This window comes from Salvelinus alpinus, chromosome 38, assembly GCF_045679555.1.
Source record: "Salvelinus alpinus chromosome 38, SLU_Salpinus.1, whole genome shotgun sequence".
Lineage (NCBI taxonomy): Eukaryota > Metazoa > Chordata > Actinopteri > Salmoniformes > Salmonidae > Salvelinus > Salvelinus alpinus.
The window spans coordinates 6,220,080-6,242,955 of NC_092123.1; the positions used below are offsets into that span (position 1 = coordinate 6,220,080).

The 22,876-nt window shown below is 42.9% G+C and overlaps 2 protein-coding genes across 5 annotated transcripts in view; one reads left to right on the forward strand and one right to left on the reverse strand.

Annotated features, from left to right (window-relative positions):
• Positions 1-8,116: 8,116 nt before the first annotated feature.
• LOC139566271 (E3 ubiquitin-protein ligase MARCHF7-like) lies at positions 8,117-21,532 on the forward strand. 3 transcript variants are annotated; one of them, XM_071387333.1, is made up of 11 exons: positions 8,117-8,226; positions 13,167-13,350; positions 14,564-14,704; positions 15,495-15,669; positions 16,002-16,187; positions 16,355-17,525; positions 17,756-17,925; positions 18,025-18,128; positions 18,393-18,494; positions 18,705-18,753; positions 19,245-21,532. In XM_071387333.1, exons 2-11 carry the CDS (start codon positions 13,177-13,179, stop codon positions 19,337-19,339), a joined length of 2,367 nt encoding a protein of 788 aa, XP_071243434.1. In that variant the 5' UTR covers positions 8,117-8,226; positions 13,167-13,176; the 3' UTR covers positions 19,340-21,532. The 3 variants fall into 3 exon arrangements, with proteins under 3 accessions (XP_071243434.1, XP_071243433.1, XP_071243436.1); XM_071387332.1 differs by lacking the exons at positions 8,117-8,226; positions 18,705-18,753 and adding an exon at positions 12,928-13,014; XM_071387335.1 differs by lacking the exon at positions 8,117-8,226 and having other exon boundaries at positions 16,083-16,187.
• The window catches only part of LOC139566270 (lymphocyte antigen 75-like), a 37,455-nt gene continuing 35,864 nt past the window's right edge, over positions 21,286-22,876 (reverse strand). For both annotated transcript variants that reach the window (XM_071387331.1, XM_071387330.1), the window contains exon 35: positions 21,286-22,661. In XM_071387331.1, coding sequence (XP_071243432.1) covers positions 22,489-22,661 — 173 coding nt within the window. In that variant the 3' untranslated portion in view covers positions 21,286-22,488. The remainder of the gene's footprint in view (positions 22,662-22,876) is intronic.

Consider the following 22,876-nt stretch of genomic DNA (forward strand, 5'->3'; position numbering starts at 1 on the left):
AAACACGATTTGAAAATTCATCGAAGCTCAACTCTCAACTCTCCTAGCTTAGTGTTGTGCTGCAAGCAATGTCTTGGCTTAGACCTACTCATTCACTGTCATGAAATTCTGCAATTAAGCGAGATGAAAACAGAGCTATTGATCAGTGTCTTCCAACCACTGGCTAAGAGGGGTTTGCAATAATGTAATGGTAGCCAGAGCCAGTGGTGCACACCACTCCACTTTTGAACACTGGGAGCTGCAGGCAGCAATGCTAGTCCACACTACCACAAGTGGCTCATGGGAATTCATTGTGACAGTGAAGAATGCATTAACCCTTGACCCGGGCACAAGGCCTGCTACAGTAGGCGGGTCAGAGGATGTTAGAGATGAGATGCCTTTGTGTCTTGAGTATTTTTGGCACCGCAAAGGCTTTCAGTCGTCCATCACACCGCCTGTCACTCATAGGAGAGAGAAGAAGGAGAAAGGTCAGGTACAATATACTGTAGATAGAAAGCCTCTTAGGGTCTTATTCACAACATTGTAACAACGTAACAGGGATTCACAGATACAAGTCAAAAACACTTGGATTCATGTTGCTCAATAAAGCAATGTTTACTGTGTAAAACAAACATAAACTAATCTGTATCCATTCAAAAATGTTTCCTCTTGGCACAGGCAGAATGTGGGTTTTTCCAGATTTCCAGGTTTGATTGAATAAGGCTGTAATCGTTTCATGATGTAATCCAGTAGAGAGAAATAATTTACAATCATCAGGATAGCAGCCTAGTAAAGAATGACTCATTATTTCAGACACACTCTCATACGCTGTCGTACAGGGAGAGAGGGAAAGGGAGGGAGAGAGAGAGTGACACGGTGACAGAGAGAAAGAGAGAGAGACAGAGGGAGAGAAAGAGACATTTGCACACACACACACATGCACGCACGCACGCACGCACGCACACGCACACACACACACACACACACACACACACACACACACACACACACACACACACACACACACACACACACACACACACACACACACACACACACACACACACACACACACACACACACACACACACACACACACACACACACACACACACACACACACACACACACACACACACACACACACACACACACACACACGGTGAGCTGCTGCTTCCTTTGTGGGAAAGCAGTCATTAGTGCCAGGAAAGTAAAGAAACAAGTCATGGCCTCAGAATGATGCATCTCTTCACAGAGAGAATGAGATCACGGCAAAATGTCACCATCACCTCAGCGAAGCAGCAAAATGGCCCGGAATCAAATAAAAACACATCTTCACCCGGCCAAATGTGTGTGCAAACATACCACTGGATGTCAGCAGTTTTCCATTTGCTAAAAGCACTCAAAACTGACAAAGGATGCTTCCCAAATGGCACCCTATTCTCTTTATAGTGCACTACTTTTGAACAGGGCCCACTATTCCCTATGCAGTGCACTCCTTTCAATCAGAGACAGGGGCTCTTATCAAAGGTAATGCACTATTTAGGGAAAAGGGTGCCATTTCGGATATACTCTGTGTTTACCTTGGGCAAGTGCAGGACAGAGGTAAAAATAGACGCTGTTTGTGTGGGGAATGTTTGTGGACAGGGAGTCTTATCTGTCATTAGGTTGACCGTGCTTTCAGCTACAGAGATGACATAATCTACTCATACTAAAAGGACACTACTTCCACAACCTGCCTACGTCATATCCTCTTGTCTACATGGCAGGTACTCATTTTGGAGAAAGGCAAACATACTGTATCTGACAGGAATTACAGAGACAGTACATTTCCTTCTCTACGGTTTCTACAGTCTTTGGCCAGGTATAATGACTTTTTAAATGCTAATGTTGTATGTTACTTCATCTGAAGAAAGGGTGAGTTATCTAAAGGAGGAAGAAAAACATTGTCAGGATTGATATGGAGAAAACATTTGGTGGAATATGGATCAGACAAGAAAAGAAGACCCTGCACTATTCTGTTTCTCTAGAAATAAGATAGTTGTTTGTCATGGGAGGGTTAGAAACACAACCTTGAACAGCAGATCAATTTTCGGGGAGATTTGCTTCCAGCTTTAGTGCTTGCCAACCTTTGTAAAGCTAATTTCATTTGATAGAGCCTTTAGGGGGAATTTAAGTTATTGTTTGGCCAACATATTTTAAACATTAAATCACTGGATATTGTAAACCCATATAGTCTTCAGAAATATCTCTGTCAAAACGGGCACCTTTGGAAAATTGCACTTTTCTCTCTCTCTCTCTCTCTCTCTCTCTCTCTCTCTCTCTCTCTCTCTCTCTCTCTCTCTCTCTCTCTCTCTCTCTCTCTCTCTCTCTCTCTCTCTCTCTCTCTCTCTCCCTTCCTCCATCCCTCTCCTGTCTCTCCTCTGTCTCTTTGTACTAGAACACTGTTTCACCAAAGCTGTGTTTATTTTATTCATGTTTTTCAACAGCTCATAACATTCTTCTGCAGGTTGAAGTTTTTATTCCCATCATGCACCTATTTTATACAGTGTGTTCAAGAGGATGAAATGTGGCATTTCATGGCATGGATTTCAGAATCGAGATAAAACTGTGATCTAGTAGGGTTTTGTTGTGACATTTTGTGCTAGTTTTCAAGCTTAATTATACCACTATTCTAATGCATCTTAGAGAGGCTATTAATTTCTCACACACAGCCCACTTCACCTAATTTCAAACATATACACCTTATTCACATTATTGTCTGTAACCTAGATAGTATTCAGTCTCCTGTGCATCATTCAACTTCTACTCTATGTAGAAATACTCTGCATTTCTCTGGACGTACACAGTACAAAAACTCATCAGCACATAGGCAGAATAGACTATGGGAACATTGTCCTTTGCTTACAGGATGTTTCCACATGAATGACACCAGACATGGAAGGAAATAGCCTTGGAGAAGAGAGAGAAACATTCATCTCCCACAGAAAACGAGCCTCACGTTCTCGTGTTTCACAGCTCCCCTTTTGTCTGGATATTACCACACATTTCTACAGTCTCTTCTCTATCACGTTTTCCCAGTTGGCTGATCCCCGAGGACATGTGGGAGTTCACCTCTTAGTCAGATGGCCATTCCATCTACTCCACTGTAATGTTGTCCTTCATAGAAAGAGTAAAACTAGAGAGATGTGTGATATTCACAGCTTTGTAATAGACCAAAAATATCCTATAGCCTATTTTTCATTGATGTTTGCTGAAGGACGAGTTTCTAATGACTGAACTTAGATATCATTTACTCACACATCTTTTCAACTGTAGGCTTTTGTCAAAAACAACAGAAAAAAATCTCTCTTCACCGTCCGTGTCAGACCCAGAACACAGTCTTGTGTGTCCGAGCTTCTTTAGTCTTGTGTTGCGCTAATGGTGGTGTGTCACTGTATGTGTATTAATTAATGGTGGCAGGTCGCTGCTCCTCGAGGCAGCAGCATTGAGGCAGACGTTTGGCCTGCCCTCCATGACGCCTGCCTGGTCAAAAATAGGCCACCGCCACAACACACACTACAGTAATGATCACAACGGTGACATCATCACTCCTGTGGGTGTGGGTGTGTGTGCGTGTGTGCGCGTGCGCGTGTGTGTGTGTGTGCTCCTCTCAGACAGAGCTCATCTGAACAAAGAGCAGCAGGGACGAGACAGGGGAGAAGGACTGAGAGAGGGTAGGCTAAAGTAGATGACATCTGGCACGATGTGTCTGGGGACGATGGGAAAAAATGTCTAGGGATTGAACTGTTTTCAAGGCCTCTGAGCTCGGACGAAGGTTTCTTATGATTCCATGTAATGAAGAGTGATTGACTGCTTGATTTATTAAAACCTTCTAATGAAAGTTGAAATGAAAGGACCTCCCCTAGCTGTCAGGGTGGCTTTATTTCAACCTTACAGCGGTCTTCTTTATTAGTGTATTGTCTTTGTAATTGTAATGACTTGGCGTCTCAAAGGATTCATTTGAGAACAAGATCTCTCATCCCATAGGGTTTCTCTAGGTTGATTTTATTTTTCTTTAAAATGTGTAGATTATTATCAATGGAGTATAAAGTCATTTACTCTCAAGAAATCACTATCTATGTAATTCCTTCCAATTAAAAAGTCCCTGAAGTTATAGCAACTTTGAAACAACATGTCCTATTTGGATCGCTTATAACGTTCCATCATCCAGGGCGAATGTTTCGAGTTCAGGTGATCCGGACTTGAGGCATATTCAAACCCTTTGTGATCCCCGACTGAGGTCGTGTGGTGCTCTTCTCTAATAAAGGACCCCTTTGTGGCATATTCATGTGTGTCCCTCCAGGAACAGAGTCAGTGAGAGGAGAGGGCCAAGAGATTCTCAAGACCTGGAGCAGCCGTGGGAAAAAAAGGCTGTGGTGGAGGAAAAGCAGAAATGTCTCAGGGCATTCCTTTGTGATTACACCGCTGGAGAAGTCCAGACATTCTTGGAGCTAGTCTGTGTCTAAGGGCTCTCTAACACTCTTTGAGACTGATAATATAGCTTGTGTTTCTATAGCGCACCATTCTGTAACTCAGTAACAGTTTGTTGCAGTTTGCACCAAACTAACATTTGATATGTCCGAGAGTCTGGTGAGACATTGGTTGATTGATTACGCAGGATTAGAACTGACAAAGCAACATAAATGTAGCCCTATTCCCTTCTCGTTATCTCTCTTGGTTGAAAAGTAGACATTTGGCCTGCTATTAGACCACTACCCTCTTCGATGAGATAGAAATTGAGAGTGACAGCTCAGTGTCTCTGAAGCAGTGTGGATCAAGTTTCCTCACTGGGCTTCACATTATATTTTTGCCTACATGCCCACAAGCTAAAATGTTCCTATGCTGAAATACTTGCTGATACCCCCAAAGTAAACATGAATGAAAAATGGCTCCAAGGAATGTTATTTTGTTGTTCAATAAGCGACATCGGCGGAGGAGAGCACATGATGACGTGAATGGAAGAGTAAGGGCTGAGACCAGCCGCAACGGTAGACTAGGGGTGAATCTCAATTATATTCCCTTAGTTCCTTGCGTCCTCTCTCCTTGCCTCCTTCTCAAAACGCATTGGAATAATAAAGATCAGAGGGGAGGAACCTTGTGTGCTTTGAGAAGTAGACGAAGAGGGAGGATGTGAGGAATCAAGGAAATACAATTGAGGCTCACCCCAAAGCCACTCATTTGATCGAGCCTTGCACTTCATCAGGACACTAGGTCATGTGTCCTTTTTTGTCAGCCATTAATCTAAGGCACCACTCTCTCCTTGATCTCAAGCTATTAGCCTTGTGCTGGATTTACACCTGATCTGATCGCCACGCCATCGGCCCATGGAGTTAGTAATAATGGCACACTCTGTGGATGGGGGTGTATCGGTCGAGCATCTTGTTGACCTTGGCTTCTACATATGCATCTGTTGTAAAGCAATACGGTTAACCGTGTTCACTCCTCCATCCAACACCTGACCTCTGACCTCCAACATTATCCTTCACATACCCTCCAGTTCACAACCCAGCTTGTTTAGCTCATCGTGGTTTACCATCTGTGGGACTTTCTTAAAACAAAAATGTAATGTTGACATTGAGATGTATTTATTTTAAGTGGAAAATAATACAGATCTCAGAATGAGAGAATTATCTGAAATTGTCATAATTAAATGGAATATTCTGAGGCTTTACTCTAATTAACAATTCATTAAATGAATTGCACCATATTGTACAAAAGATGCATAACGTATAAATGCAAATGACTAAAAAAAAAGTACTGTATTGACCTTGTGATTTATTTTTTCCTTGACTTCTTTTCATTAGAAGGTCTACAAGAGCTTTTATGTCAATTATTCAAATAAAGCTCATTAGAGCTGTTGGCAAAGGCATTAATTACCTTGGTGACAAAACAAACATGCCTGTAACATCCAAATAATAGAAGAGCCCAATCTGTTTTACAAGGTGGTTGGATTCAAATGTTAGATGATGCGCCCCCTAGTGTCTATCCCTATGAACAGCTCATGAGTGTATGTGGACAAAGATGGTGCTAGTAATCATAGAAATAGAATCCATAGAACCTCTAACCCGTTTTACGGATTCTATTTCAATGGCTGTGGTAGGCTACTCCATCTACTACATAACTACAGTTTTTTTTTTAGGTTGTCAAAACAATTTCTGATTGTCAGCATAAAATAATGGTCTAAACTACAGTACTTTATGAACAATGTGATACCTGCTGTACATCATGAGGGCATTAATCATTAGGCCTACACTTCGTAATATTTAGGGAAAGGGGGATACCTAGTCAGTTGCACAACTGAATGCATTCAACCAAAATGTGTGTTTCAAATTTAACCCAACTCCTCTGAGTCAGAGAGGTGCTGAGGGCTCCCTTAATCAACTTTCACATAACCGGCACCCAGGGAGCAGTTGTTGGGGGTTACTTGCCTTGCTCAAGGGTATAATGGCAGATTTGTCTACCTTGCCGTCTCAGGGATTCAAACCAGCAACCATTCGGTTACTGGCCCAACACACTTAACCACTAGGCTACTGGCCACCCCAATTAAATTAGGGAGGCATGAGATGTAGTAGCAATCGCTGCCTGAATCATCAATGGTAAATTAGCAACTGTCAGAACACTTAGCTCAGTATGTATCCATATAGACTCCTTCATCATAATCGCCATCATCATCATCATCAGTGGCTTCTTTAGACTTGTGAAGTCGAGGAGGATGGATGTAAATTATTAAAAAAATAAAAATCTGCTTTTGGGGACGTTTTTTATTTTTTTTACCAGAACCAGCTGGGTTTGAGACATATATTATGAATTATATATATTACAGTTTGAACCAAAGTAGGTTATTATATCATATACTGTATAATAAAATATAGATATGTATTAGAAGGTTTTTCATCCTCTCTGTTCGAACTAAAGAGGAGGACGGAAAATAGCCATCCTCACATATAAGTTGATTCTGTTGAGACTATTGACCATTGCAAAACTGTTTTGAACAAAAACAACCAGATAGTTGTGTGTTTATACTGAACATAAATATAAACACAACATGCAACAATTTCAAAGATTTTACTGAGTTACAGTTCACATAAGGAAATAAGTAAATTGAAATAAATTCATTAGGCCCTAATCTATGGATTTCACATGACTGGTAATACAGATATGCATCCGTTGGTCACAGGTACCTTAAAAAAGGTAGGGGCGTGGATCAGAAAACCAGTCTGTATCTGGTGTAGCCACCATTTGTCTCATGCAGCACGACACATCTCCTTTGCATAGAGTTGTTGATTATGGCCTGTGGAATGTTGTCCCACTGCACTTCAATGGCTATGCGAAGTTGCTGGATATTGGCAGGAACTGGAACACGCTGTTGAACACGTCAATCCAGAGCATCCCAAACATGCTCATTGGGTGACATGTCTGGTGAGTATTCAGGTCATGGAAGAACTGGGACATTTTCAGCTTCCAAGAATCCTTGTGACATGGGGTCGTCCATTATCATGCTGAAACATGAGGTGATATCAGTGGATGAATGGCACGACATGATCTCATCACAGTATCTCTGTGCATTCAAATTGCCATTGATAAAATGCAATTGTGTTCATTGTCCTTAGCTTATGCCTGCCCATACCATAACCCCACCATGGGGCACTCTGTTCACAATGTTGACATCAGCAAAACGGTCAGGTGAATGAATTATCTTGGCAAAGTCGAAATGCTCAATAACAGGGATGTAAACAAATTTGTGCACAACATTTTAGAGAAATAAGCTTTTTGTGGTATGGAACATTTTTGTGGTCTTTTATTTCAGTTCATGAAACATGGGACCAACACTTTACATGTTGCGTTTATATTTGTGTTCAGTGTATTATCACAATCATACTTTCAATCTTAACTCACCAACATCATCATCAATTCATTACCATCACAATCATACTGTACTTTGTAAGTCGCTCTGGATAAGAGCGTCTGCTAAATGACTTAAATGTAAATGTAAATGTACTTTCAATCATAATTCTCAACCGTCAATTAAAGGAGGGGCGGGAACAAGTACAGTCTTTCATATTCTATTGGCTGGAGTACATTGTCCATCACCATCCCGAGTTGTACGTACTTCTCTGGGTGTCTGATTGCATTGTAAATCACATGACCTCTATATCAACACACAGACACCGTCATCATCGAATGCAGCTAAGCTTGGAAGCAAAGGTGAGTGTGCTGCTTTTGCACGAAGTTAGCACCTTATCCGTGATGTTTCTAGCTGTAGCCAGCGACATTGTTTTACATTTCAATTTGGCAACGGATAAAGGGATTCCTTTGATATAAGAAATTGATTAGCTAACTTTGTAACGTTATGTCAGGACGGATGATCAACAACAGCAGCAGCATAACAAAAGGCCTACCGTTTGCTATCTAACGTTAACCACCTAAACCACCGCATTCACTTTCTTTTGTGTCTCGATGTCTTGACCGTAAATGCCCTATTTGTGGATATGACTGACATGTCCTCAATCGAGTCGTTTCTATTCTAGAAGTTGCGAGTGGTTTCTAGTTCTAGGATGGTAGTTAGCAACTGTAGCCCTAGCATGCTTTGTGGTCGTGGGCTACCGTTAACTAGCTATTTAGCCAAGTAGTTAACGTTTGCTAGCAAGCGGTTTTTCTTCATCCATTTTGAACTTCGAAGCCGTGCCAACAACACGTTTGGGTGGCTATCTTGACTAGCTAGCCCCAGACAGTGTGGCTTTGATATCATGCATGTTTCATGCTTACATGGCCATGAGTATTGCTAACGGTAGGTAGCTAGCTGACAAGCTCATTCGACATCTGGTCAGCAAAAGGAAACGTGAACTCTTTCTTGGAAACTGCCAGACATTTTGAAAGGTCGGTTCGGTCATTTGGGTAGCATTTTAGTTACAGTAGTCAGCTACCTAACGTTAGCCATGAAGCTATTGTTGGCTAGCTTGCAATTCATGACAGATGCTAAGGTGTCACTGGTTTCCTCAACTGTTGCATTAATAAGACATGTCTTGTTCTGTCAATCTATGCAAAGGTACCTAACTATAGTTTATTGCAGCAAATCTGGTAGATGGAGAAGGAAAAATAACTGGCCTAGACTGGTAGAGAAACAGCCAATGCATCCATGGCCTTGTCTGAATCAGGAAGAGCAGCCAAACCATATTCTCAGTTTTTGAAAAAAACTGAACTTCTGTGGCCGAATTTTAAAATTCACTCTTCCAGTTTTGCAGAGCTTGACTGAACGTGTTACTATTGTGCAAATAAATATTATTAGTTCACTCGGCATTCCTGATGGTTAAGTTTAGCACCACACATGCCTCATGAGTGTGATTGAGAGAAGCCACAATCGCACTGGGCTAAATTAGGAACATAAATATAATTGATTAAAATAGTATTTCTAAGCCACAACTGTAGGCTACCAAAGGTGATAGCCTAGGTGCAATAAACACAGACATTTGTGAAGTTTACTGTTAGGTTCCTTTCTCAAACAGTTGAGTAGGGGGTTGGGCTTTGTAAGGAGATGGACAGGTTTCTTCTCTCTGGTTCTCCTCCATATGGGTGCTGTGATCCATGTAAACCAGAGGAATGCACCTTTTTAATAAATTACCCTGCAGTGACTCTTGTGTGATGCAAGGCCTGACCTGGCCTGCACAGCCCCCCTGCTGCTCTCTCATTCCTCAGGAAATGTCACCATCAAATGGCTGTGACAATGTGTGCCAAATGGCACCCTAATGCCTATGTAGTGCACTGACTAGGGTGCCATTTGGGATGCAAAAAGAGTGATTGTGATCCAAGGACAGGTGTGGGGGTTAGGTGCCAAGAAGCTGCTGCTTCTGAACAGTTTGACTGTCTGTCTTGTACACTGTCACCCTTCTGCTGCCTCAGCGAACAGCCACCCCCTTCTCCTGACTGTTGGGTTCTTATCAGATTGGGAGATTCCCTGACTCTTCAGTCTGGCCTTTACGATTGCAGTTACAAAACGCAGCTAGGTCTATCTCGTCTTATCTTGTTGTCGTTAAATCACGTTTACCTAAGGGTTGGGTGGAACCGGCACCGAAGGTTTTAGCAATAAGTAGGGTTGGGTCAGGACATTGGACTCCTATTGAGTTATGTATATTGATTGAGCACTGATATGGAGTACTGGAGACCAATGGTTCCCACTTTATGTATTTTTATTTTAAGTAACTCAGTAAGGTTTTCAACTTACTCTTAAAGGTTGTAATAGTAGAATGCACAAGGTGCAATTTCGAAATTGGGTATTGCATAATCAGTTTTCCTCTTGTCATTGCATACACTTAATATGTTGTGAAATCTGTATTGTGATGTTTTTAAAAATGAATAGCTGCTGCCTCCCGAGTGGCGCAGTGGTCTAAGACAGTGCTAGAGGTGTCACTACAGACCCGGGTTTGATCCCGGGTTGTATTACAACCGGCTGTGCCCGGGAGTCCCGTAGGGCGGCGCACAATTAGCCCAGCGTCGTCCGGGTTAGGGGAGGGTTTGGCCGGGGCGGCTTGCCTTGGCTCATCGCGCTCTAGCGCCGCCTCGTGGCGGGCTGGGCGCCTGCAGGCTGACCTCGGTTGTCAGGTTTACAGTGTTTCCTCCGACACATTGGTGCGGCTGGCTTCCGGGTTAAGCAGTTGGGTGTTAAGAAGTGCGGTTTGGTGGGGCATGTTTCCGAGGACGCATGACTCGACCTTCGCCTCCTCCCGAGCCAGTTGGAGTTGCAGCGATGAGACGAGAGAAATTGGGGAGGGGAAAGAAAGTCTAACTGCCTTAATTTTGCTTGGCTCCAGGAAGAGTAGCTGCTGCCTTGGCAGCTAATGGGGATCCATAATAAATACAAATACCATAGAGCTATTTTATAGTTTGTCAGAAATGTGCAGATCAACTAGCCCATGTCAACTCTTTTTTTTAAAATTATTATAGATTTTTTTTGTTTGTTGCTAGATTGTAATGTTTGTCACTCAAATATCACATGAAGACAAGGCAACATGTGTGGAATTGCAAGAAAATGAGCTTAAAACTTCTTGCGACTACAGGGGGTGCTGTTCCGAATTAGCATTTTGTCGTCTCCAAATTAAACTGCCTAGTACTCAATTCTTGCTCGTACAATATGCATATTATTAATTATATTGGATAGAAAACACCTTCTAGTTTCATACAACGTTGAAATTATGTCTGTGGGTGACCCAGAAAAATTTCTACAGCGAAATCCATGACAGACAGTGAAAGGTCTGAGAGCGAAGCTCTGGTTTCAGATCAGTTTTTAAGGTCTCTGTCTATCCTATGGCACGACACGAACTGCACCCGCCTTCCCCTGGATGTCAGTAACCAATGAGAAGTGGAATGGGCCTTCTAGGTAGCTCTCAGAGGTTATAAAACACCAAGGAGTGAGAGTAGCCCCCCTTTCGACGCAAGCCCTTACGCAGGATGGGACCTCCGGACGCCATTTTCACAGGCTCGGTTATCAACTTGAAATGTATCCGTCTGTAATTTAATTCGATATAGGACTTAGAAACATCATAAGGTAGTTAATTTAAACCGTTTTATAGCAATTTATATCCGTTTAGTGCGATTCTGAGGAATTTCTTTGTCGTGCACTTTCTAGCTTTGGGAACGTTTCGCGGTCTCGGTCGTTGTTAGTGGACATTTCGAAGGACAGAGGACATCTATCGACCAAAAGACGTTTATAACATAGAAAGGATACATTGCCCAAGAATATGATGGAAGATCAGCTCAAAGTAAGCAATATTTAATATGATAAACCGTGTTTCTGTCGAAATATTTTAAACGCATACATCGCCATTTTGTTTTGTATAGCTTCACTTGGCCAACCCTGTATTGAAAAGTAAGGATAATTTTAAAAATGTAAATCAGCGGTTGCATTAAGAACTAATTTGTCTTTCGATTCCTGTCAACCCTGTATTTTTTAGTCAAGTATATGATTAGCTTTTAATTAAACTAGATCACTCTGATAGATGACGTCAGACATATTGAGGCTTGATTTCCTAGTATTTTCATTGTGTAACCACGGTTTTGTATGGCTAAATATGCACCTTTTCGAACAAACTGTATATGTATGTTGTAAAATGATGTTACAGGAGTGTCATCGGAAGAATTCTGAGAAGGTTAGTGAAAAAATTAATATCTTTTGGCGGTGATTACGTTATAGCGCTCTTTGGCTGGAATCGATGCTCTGGTAACGTTTTCACATGTAGTATGCTAACTTATCGATTTATTGTGTTTTCGCTGTAAAACGCTTAGAAAATCTGAAATATTGTCTGGAATCACAAGATCTGGGTCTTTCCATTGCTATGCTTTGTCTATTCTTATGAAATGTTTTATGATGAGTAAATTGGTCATACACGTTGCTCTATCTAGTAATTCTAGTCGATTTGCGATGGTCGGTGCAATTGTAAACTGTGATTTCTACCTGAAATATGCACTTTTTTCTAACAAAAACTATCCTATACCATGAATATGTTATCAGACTGTCATCTGAAGAGGTTTTTTCTTGGTTAGTGGATATCAATATCTTAGTTGAGCCGAATTGGTGATAGCACCTGAAGGAGTAAGAAACTGATGGAGTTAGAATAGTGGTGTATTTTGCTAACGTGTTTAGCTAATAGATTTACATATTTTGTCTTCCCTGTAAAACATTTTAAAAATCTGAAATGGTGGCTTTATTCACAAGATCTGTATCTTTCATCTGGTGTCTTGGACTTGTGATTTAATGATATTTAGATGCTACTATCTACTTCTGAAGCTATGCTATCTATGCTAATCAGTGTGTGGGGGGTGGGGGGTGATCCCGGATACGGGGTTGAGGTTCGGTAAAGGTTAAACTGAAATGTTCTAGCTGCCAACAAGGGATGTGAACAGTTGGTGTCATGACCAGTGCTTGTGCCCATAGAAATAGATGTGGAGCGCGCATGGGGGACACGAGATGTTCAGTGCTGGAAGGGGGGTTGAGTGGAACAGGTTTGGGAACCCCTGCTGTAGCTTACATCAGTCTAGTGCTTGTGTACTAGATAACACTGGACTATGTCTAAGCCTAACTGTACTCCACTTCTTTGTACAATGTTTGATTAAGCATTTTCTTACATCTTGGCTTTTCTAATGTCTTTCCACAGCCAATCAGTGATGGATTCTAAGCCTCGTCGGCTGCCCTTTACGGTGTCCAGCACCACGTCGTCTTATTCTTCATCCTCTTCCCCCTCCTCCCTGGGATCCAGCAGGCTCTATGGAAGATCCAGTGTCCTGAACAGTGATCGATTCACCAGGGCCACGCCCCTTAAACCTGACCTCGACCACCAGGTACTGAACTGAACACCGTATGAGAGGGAGAAAGTGGCTAGTTACATACATTTGCTGACCCTAAATGTCATTTCGTGTTCCAAAAATGTTGCCGGTTAATAATAAGAACACTTCAAATATGTTTATAAAGGAAGGATAAGACTAGCCATTTGGGACAAGTTTAGCCTGTTTTCATGAAAACCAATGTTCTCTTTAAACTAAATGCAGTCGTGTGGGTCATTATTTTCTCCCCCCAAGAATCAGGCTTTCTTTGCTGCCATCTAACTGTCTAAGGGACTGTCTTGCTCTGCTTCTTGGTTCCAGTCCTCTTCTCTATTTGGTTAGCTAGCCATGTTCAGAAGCAGAGAAGGTATCTGTGTACTTTAGCTGGGGCTTTTTATAGGCCAGCCTAGATTCCTGCCCGTGTGTTTTTCAGCCCGCCTGTCCTGTCAGGGACTGTGCCATTAGATAAAGTTACTACTGGGCTGTCTGTCTATTTGACTACTCTTCCAGAAGAGTCCTTGGCCCAGCTCAAATGCACAATAAACAAGTGCCTTAATTGACACATTTGCAAACATCTTTAAGTAGAATTACAGAAGGCTGTTAACATTTTGGAGTACTTTGTGAAATATTATGCCATTATAATTATCTAGCTAGCATGCAAGAATGTAGGAATAATTGGTACAAGGAGATTTATACAAATGCTTTGCAGTGTTTCTCCTATATTCATTTAGCAGTGTTAGCCTCCGCTGCTAAATCGTTGCCGCAACTCCAAAAAATAGGGGCACCCATTGATTTTGAGTCGCTCTGCTAGTTTAAGGACACGGCAGAAGCCATGGCAAAATGTGTAGAATTGCAGGAAATTAGCTTTAAAAATAAAAAATTTATCTCGGCCCCAATGTCAATGTGTAGAATGGTAAGAAAATAACTTTGAGGATATCATTTTTAGTGTGTGTATATGATTTTTTAATTGTATTTTTTTTACAGCTAAATTGTCTTTGAGAGGGCCTTTACAATTTTTGGTCTTATGCCATTGGCCACGCCCACTACAATGCTAACTTTGCCATCGCTGCTGATGTAAATCCTAGGGGAAACACTGCTTTGATATGGTCTGTTTTCCCACTCTTTTCCTGTTTGTGGTGATCTTGGATTTGTATCATGTCAGCTACCCATACATTTCTCTATGTATTGACTTGCGCTGACCCCCTGTGTTTTCACGCTCCTGGTGTCTCAGAGCTCTCGGTTCCTCAGCTCGACCAGGAACTACAGTAGCTCTGACAGCTGCCACTCCAGCTGGAAATCCCCTCTGACTACCTCCTCTGTCTCCTACGATCGCTCCTGGGCTGAGTCCTCACTGAGCAGCCGCAGCAAACTGGTAAACTCACGATAGAATGGGATCTTGTTCATTAGGGCACTAAGCTAATATATGGAATTGTTTTAACATGGTCATACCGTGAATCATTTAGCTATTTGATTTAGAATTTTAGGACCCCTTTAGCTATCAAAAAAAAAAAAAAAGATTGGATAAAATATAGAATTTGGCCTATACTATTATAGCCCATAGAAACAAATTGAATAATTTTTTTTTATACATGGCAAAAGACAGTCAAAAAATATTTATCATAAGGATTAAGGTTCTGAAGTGCCTGTCCTATATCTAGGAGATATAAGAGAGCTTGGGAAATTGTTATTTCATTTTTTTACCTTCAGATGAGTCTTGTGGCACTCATGGGGGGCGTAGAGCAAAACTGAGAACACCATCGTTTGAGTCTCCCTTAGTTTGGACGCTACGTTTTGTGAGAAGACCGTTTTTAAGATGTTATTATTAAATTTTTTAAACCCTTTTTTCGGGATGTCTCATGGTCTGACGAACACCGCTGAGCTCTGTCACCTTCCACCGCAGATGCGGAAGGGCGACATTGGCGGATGCGGTGGATTGAGATGCAGCCAATGCTGTCGCTAACATAAACTGACAGGTTTTGATGGGGATTTGTTTTAAATTGTTACTTAGATTACACGTGTGTCAATAGACTTGAGGATTAAACAGTTTGCCTTTTAGGTTTTGATAGTGATATTACTGATGCACAGTGCCAAGTTTAAAGTTCAAAGTGCCGTTCAAGCCCATTTTGATTCATGTGATGGTATTCTGTGCGTTGTTTTATCAGACTGATTCAGAGCGAAGACTGGGGACGTACTCAGGACTTCTCAGCAACACAACTGATGATGGGGATACCAAACGGGCCAAACTGTCCTATACCAACAGAGCTGCATATACAAGAAGCCCCTCCTCCTCTGTGACTGGCTCCTCCTACTCCAGCAGTGTCCTCAGCAGAGACTCTGGTATCTGACCCCTGGTTCAAGAGTTACAAATGTTTTCGGTATCTTTCCTTGAGCCCTTTTTAATGTATGAAAATACCTGGCAAATGTTTTTTTAAGTGAACTTTTCCTTTAAGTATACTGCTGTTAGTTTCCATACACTTGATGAATGCAGGTCTTGTGATAATCATGCATAAAATCATGACCATTGCTTTGAGTGATAATAATGATATTAAATCTTCCGTTATACTTATGACATTGATTAAGCATCTTAATGATTCCTAAATCCTTCGTGGTTTAGCCAACTTATCTTTTCCATCATGCAGCTGAATAACAAACTGGCACCTTGTGTTTAGATTTGTCATCGTGGAAGTCGTACCGGCCTCTGTCCAGGTCGTCATCCTCCTCCTCCTCTTCATCCTCCTCTTCCTCCTCAGAGCCCCTGTGGTCCAGAAGGGAGCTGGAGAAGAGGACTGAGGGGAGGAGTCTGTCCAGTGTGGCTGACAGCAGCTATAGAAGCTCTGGACTCGGCTCATCCCTGTGTACGTTCTCACACGCACATATAGTGACTCATTTGTTTGCGTTGACTTACAAATCTATTGACACATTTACGCACACATTCAATCATAAAACTGAAACCGCTACATACTCGCACGCAAACATAATACTGACACGCATGCAACCGCTAATGTGGACATGTTTGTTTTAGACCGGCCAGACCGTGTGACCTCCACCTATGCCCAGGGGGCACGGCCCAAGGAGGCCCTCTACTCTTCCTCTAGCAGGGAGAGCAGCTCCCTCAGCCGCCACCTCTCTTCCACCTACCAGCGCTCCCCACTGGCCCGAGACTCCACCACCTCCCGGACCACCGGCCACTCCCTGACCACCTCTACCCTCCGCACCACCAAGGAGCCCACTGAGAGCCCAGAGCCCACTCTAGGAGTCTCCGTCTCCTCTCGCCCCTCTTGGTACACAACCCCCTCAGCAAGACGGGAGGCCCGGGACTCCAGCCACCCTCCCTCCGCGTCAACCGCCACCCCCAGGACAACCCCGGAGGGTGGCGAGGCATCCGATGGTCGTCGCTCCACCCGCCGTCTCCTCTCCCGCCTCTTCTCTCGGCGCTCCAGCCAGGACTCCAGCGGCTCCAGCTCTGGCTCCGCCTCCCGCTCCTTCGACTCAGCCGAGGACAGCCCTGTCTTTGGAGAAGGCCCCAGCCACGCACCCGTGGCTACCAGTGAGGAGAGCGTCCGACCCGTGAGCGTGGAACCTGTTCCCAGAGGCTCTGACGCGGCCCAGGCCTTTGCCTTCCTGAGGCGTCGCAGACAGGGCCTGTCCCCGGTCCAGGAGGGCCAGACCCAGCGTGCCCCGGAGCCCCAGTCTGGCCTGGAGGCCTGGAGAGGGGGCAGCACTACTGGTGTTGGAAGTAGTAGTAGTACTTCAGGTTCCTCCTGGCTGTCGTCTTCCATCCAGACCCGCTGCACTCCTCTCTTCTCCCGCCGTAGAAGAGAAGGACGGGACGAAAGTGCTCGCCTGGCGTCTGGCGCCGACGAAGATTACCGTGGTACCCAGTTCCCCCTCAGGAGGAGAGACACCCCCGAGGCCAAGGCTGACGAAGATGAGGATGATGAGGAAGACGAAGAGGAAGTTGCGGCGGCAGCCTCTGGGGTGATGGGTGCTAGCGCCGCCCTACAGGAGGAGTTGAGAGACATGGCGGGGAGTAGTCAGCGTTTGGCGAGGTTCATGAGCAACCCGCTGTTCCGCGTCCACGACAACGTCATGATCGCCGTGGACATGACAGGTGCCGCCAGGAGCCAACCGGAGGGCCAGGAGAAGCCCACCTCCTCCAGAGACCCTGAGAGACTGAGGAAGATCCAGGAGAGGTGGGGATGCTGACTGGGGAGTGGGCTGAACCTGCATGCTTATTGTGTCCCACCCCCTGTTGTACATAGCACTGTCCATGTGTTGTCCATCGTCTTTATTGTGGCCACGCTCGTCTTGTCATTCAAATGCCTCTTTTGGATGGACCACCGCTTTAATTATTTTACTCAGTAATTTTTCTCTGATTTGAAAGGTTTATTTACAGTTATCAACCATTCTCTCTCCCCTGTAGCCTGCTGTTGGAGGACTCTGACGAGGAGGAAGGGGACCTGTGTCGTATTTGCCAAATGGGTGAGGAGTCTCCCTCCAACCCTCTGATCGAGCCCTGCCGCTGCACAGGCAGTCTGCAGTATGTTCACCAGGACTGCATCAAGAAGTGGCTGCGTTCCAAAATCAGCTCTGGTAAGATTTATTTTCCTCTCTGACCTCAACAAATGATTTCTTCCCCTCGGTGTATTATGCATTTATCGTACGTTCTTGCCGTCTTTCACTCTTGTCCAGGCACTAATCTGGATGCCATCACCACGTGTGAGCTGTGCAAAGAAAAGCTGCACCTGAACATTGAGAACTTTGACATCAACGAGCTACACAGGACACATGAGAAGGTGAGGGGACGTTCAGTTAACCCCAGACAGTCATCTCCTAGTCAGCCATTATCTAACTGTTAGACTGTGAATGGGGGAAACGTTCCGCAGAAAATCACTCCTGTGCTGCTCTTTCAACTGTAGAATACCAGAATGGGACACTAAAAACAACTGTTCCGTAAAACTTTAAGGTTTAACCTCCTAGGACCCAGTCTTAACTTGAGCTTAACGCATATCTGCAGTTTTAAGTGATCGCTTCCTTACTTTCTTTCCCTTTCCGTCCAGTCTGAGTATGAGTTCATCAGTTGTGGCCTTTACCTGGTGGTGTTGCTTCACCTGTGTGAGCAGAGGTTCTCTGATGTGCTGGGAGCTGCCAACGACGCCGGGGTAAGAGCCTGCAGTCGACACCATGCAAAACAAATTGTAAACCTCATTCATTTACACTGGGCGCAGAGAAGTCATTTTGAATGTTAAGCCCCAGGTTCTTCTTTGGCCGCATAATTCACTTACTATTGTATTGGGGGGGAAATACTTAATTCAAATGTAGTAGGATTCAGTGTTTAAAAGAAACAAATATTTTCCCCCTCTTTCGCTCAGTTTTTCAACCTGGCAAGAACCCTTCACGAACACATGGACAATCTTGAAAGTACGTTCTTGAATAATTTCTCCCCAATGCTGTGTACACGTTTTGGTAACTTGATATGAGGCTGTTAGTCAAACTACCCCCCCCCCCCCCCCACCACCACCACCACTGTTACTGAATTGATGGGTAAGTATTTGATTATATTGACGTTCTCTGATGTTAAAGGCCCATACGTGTGAAAGTACAAATGCATTTCCACACGTAGCATGATGAGCTCTGCACATATTTTTGTTGCCCGGCAACACTTCTGTGAATAATTACCCTTCAGTTAGCTATGCACAAGGTCCTCTCAGTAGAGGTTATTAGATGGTTTGATATCATGGTGTGCACTGCAGTATTCATCACTGACAATTAAATGGTCTTACTATTTTACCTTTGAACACGTTCTAAACTAAAAGATACTTTTTGCAGCTGTTTATTAAAAAATAAATAATGTAATAGACTGCTAATAAACTAGTGTCCGAATTGACTGATCATTTTTGCCTCCGCTGCAGGCTCTTATGGGGAATCGGACGAAGAGGTGGTTGATACCCGGCCGTCAATCGATTTCTGTGACCTCGATGAAGACCTGGAAGAGGAGTACAATTGACCGAAAGAAAGAGCAAAGGGGATAAGGAAAAATAGATGGGGGGGGAAGCAGAGGAATTGGAGTCACCTGCCAGTAGCAACCCATTCTGTTGCTCTGTTTCATCTCATGTGATTTTACTGAGTGCAATGGCTTGTGAGATTTTTTTTTTAAGCCAACGCCAAGTAGATGGGAAGTCACTCCTGACGTAGAGGTAACGATGTCATAAATATGCAGACTGTCTTTATACCCCCCCCCCCCCCCCCCTTTGTTAATTTCATCTTCCTTTAGGTCTCCAGATTTGAGTGCGCTTTATTCTGTTAAAATTCAAGATGTCTTTTTGAACTGTTATACCACGAGTGCTTTAAATGTTTACTGATCTACAAAAGCAGATCTGGCCACCGTGGTGAGATATTGTGTAAAAAAAAAAAAAAGATCCTGAACATGACACTGGTTCATTAGTTTAGCAGGTTGGGAGAAAGGAAAGGGCTGTTTAGGGAAGAATATATCAAGTGGCAAATGATTCCCTTTACTGTTTCTTTTCCTTTTTGAAGTAAAAAAAAAAAAGATGTTAAAGAAAGTGACAACTTTACTTTTTACAGCTGAATAATTGACAGTTCTGGTTTTGTCCGTTTTCAATGTCTGCGGTATGAAAATGCTATTTTGCTTGACCCTAAAACTTGTTTTCATTTAATTATTGCAATAAAGTTTTGAATGTACATGTGTTTGCAGGCAACATTTCATTCAACAAAACTGAACAAGGACAATGAAGTTAATATAGGAAGTAGGGTTAGAAATCTGTTAATGTGTAAGCAATTTCAACAACTGTTGCTCAAAAACCTTTATGGCAGGAAGATTCTCAATTGAGGTAAACGCTCTTCTCTGTGACCCGGTAAGTGGTCGCCATATGTAGAAGTGGCAATTTGTTAATAGGTGAATGGAGGAATTTGCTCCTCAGTAGCCTCCTCTAGACGAGGATACTTGGGTGTATCCTACTGAGAAGAGTTTTGTAATCTGCCTCACCTCCTTCAGAATTTTGTATATTTTTTAAGGCTAAAAGCATGCACACGTTTAAACGGTACACTAGTCATCTTTATAAAAATGTCTGGCACAACTAGCTACATTTGTTTTTACCACTTTATACATTTTGGGATTCCTCCTGTAAATGTAATTTGCATGTGCTGGTGGCGTTGTCTCATTTCATTAAAGTGCATTTGTTTCCTGGACCAGGTAGTTGAGCAAAATCAATTGACAATCTCCCATAAACTTTTTTTGTGAAGTGTTATTGACAAGATTTGAACCTGTGACCTGGTCCCTTTCCCAGTGCCTTGTGGATGGCACAATCTGCGTTAACAGGTTTGAAGCTGTTCAATCAAAGTTAGGTTAGAAGATTAGACATGTAATTCGTTTATAATGTTTGGTATGGTTGGAAACAAGTAACTTTGCAGGTCGCAACCTGTATGTAATGCCCTACCAACCGTAAGCCTTTTATTTTTTCTACACGCATCTGTATAATCTGCCCACTGAGCTTTCATCCAACCAATCACATTAGTTCAGTTTTAAATCAGCTTCCCTCATCACAAGGTCGTGTTCCTCTGCTCAGATGTTGTGGACGAATACCAGATCTTCCATGCCTGGATAGGGTTTTCACGTATCGGCTAACCACATGTTCTAGCAGTCTGGTGCCCGGCTACACAGTTGATGTGGCACGGAACGATTGGTTGACGCATGCAATGTCTGAGCAGGGGAACGCAACCCTTGATTGATTCAAGGATTCAATCCCAAGTTGTAGAGCAGCTCTGTAGCGCCTTGAATTAGGGAAGCTCCTCTGCAGAATTACAGAGCTTAATTATTCCTTTCTCGATTCCTTGTGTCCTCTGTCCTTGCCTCCAAACAAAGTTCATACGAGTTATTGTGGTAGGTAAGTGATACCCACGTCCTCAACAACAAAAATGACAGGACCCAGCCCCTAAAGACAAACCTATTTTATTGGAAGACCATTTCTATTTCCATATTTGACCAGAGGAGTGGATGGTCTGCTTGGGACAAATGTAGATATGAAGATACTCTTGAACATTTTCGGAATGGTAATCCTAGTTAACAAGCATTGTTGCAAGGCAGAGCCAAATAAAGTCCAGAGGAATGTCCAGGTTATCGACATAGACAAGATTCAAAAAACATCTTTGGCTTAGATTCTCAATCAAAAAAAAAAGACAATTGAAATATTTACAAAGCATTTACAGCAGCTGTGTGTGCAGTTTGAGGCCTCAGCAAGCAGCGACCTTTGAAAACATTAACCCCAAATTAACACCCCTAAAACTTCAACTCCCAAACAAGACAACTATTGTGCTTGAACGTGGCAGAAACAACTGCTAAGGCATTATTCACGATAAAACGTTTCAATTTAAAGTGCAAATGTTCTCAGTAGTTTGAGTGCATAGGAGAGGAAGGTTATAGTCATAATGACAAAGAGAATGCACCTAAGGCATTTACAGTTGGGATGAATTGCATGTCGTTGAAATGGCCAAATGGCAAATGAGAACGCATGCCACTAGCCAAATTGTCTAAGGAAGTGTGTGTTGGACTGCATTAGCTAGAGTACCAGTATTAGACCTTAAATAATTTAAAAAATGATGAAAATATGTCACGCTAATAAAGATTATAGTTCTGTTAATGAAAGTGCCATGATGCAGTTGTTCCTTCGTCGATGACCATCAGTGAAAAGTACGTCTTCCTCCATTACAAAATAATCACAAAGAGTGAACACAGAAAAACATCAGTGCTTACGAGAAGGAAAAATACCCTGACAACAAGCATCACGTTTCCAGTGACTTTTCTGTCAACCCAAAGTCCATCAACACTGCAGCAACTGCTCAATGTGGCAGCTCTTTCTCTAAAATAATCAGTGTAAAGTTCATTAAAACATTAGGTAAAAAAAATAATTAAAAAAATGCTAGTTTGGGGATTTTCAAAATCCTTTTGCCAATATTTACAATGTCACAGAAAATGCTAAAAAAAAAGCCTGCTTGGGAATTTATACAAATAAATAAAGTTGTCTTTTAAAATAAAAAGGCAGCCAGGTTTCAGTTTGCTGCAGAATAATATTTCCATACTGAATAATGTAGGCAAATAACTGCTTCTTTAAGCTGCATAGATAGAAGCCAAGACAAGTCTCACTCTGCATCTATAATACTAGTGCTGTCAGCATCATCAATGGTTCTCCTGTAGCGCACGGTGGAGTTGAATCTGGCCTTGCTCTTCTTATAAACGACGAAGCCGATGGCCGCCAGGAGGGCGGTGAGGACGACCAGGAAGAAGACCAGAGCCACCGGGACGTTCCCTGACCCTAGAGGCAACACAGCCCATCAGAAACACATCTCCAAACTGGCAAAGAAGGTCCCTGTTTCAAGCACATCAATGTTTACAAATATATAATAACCATAGCGAAGCCGGGGAAATCTATGAGCCATATACAATCAACTCTTGTTACATGCAATAGCTTGGAGCGGTCATCAGAGCATGCTGCTATCCACATAGTAAAAATAAGTATGTATGAGTTGG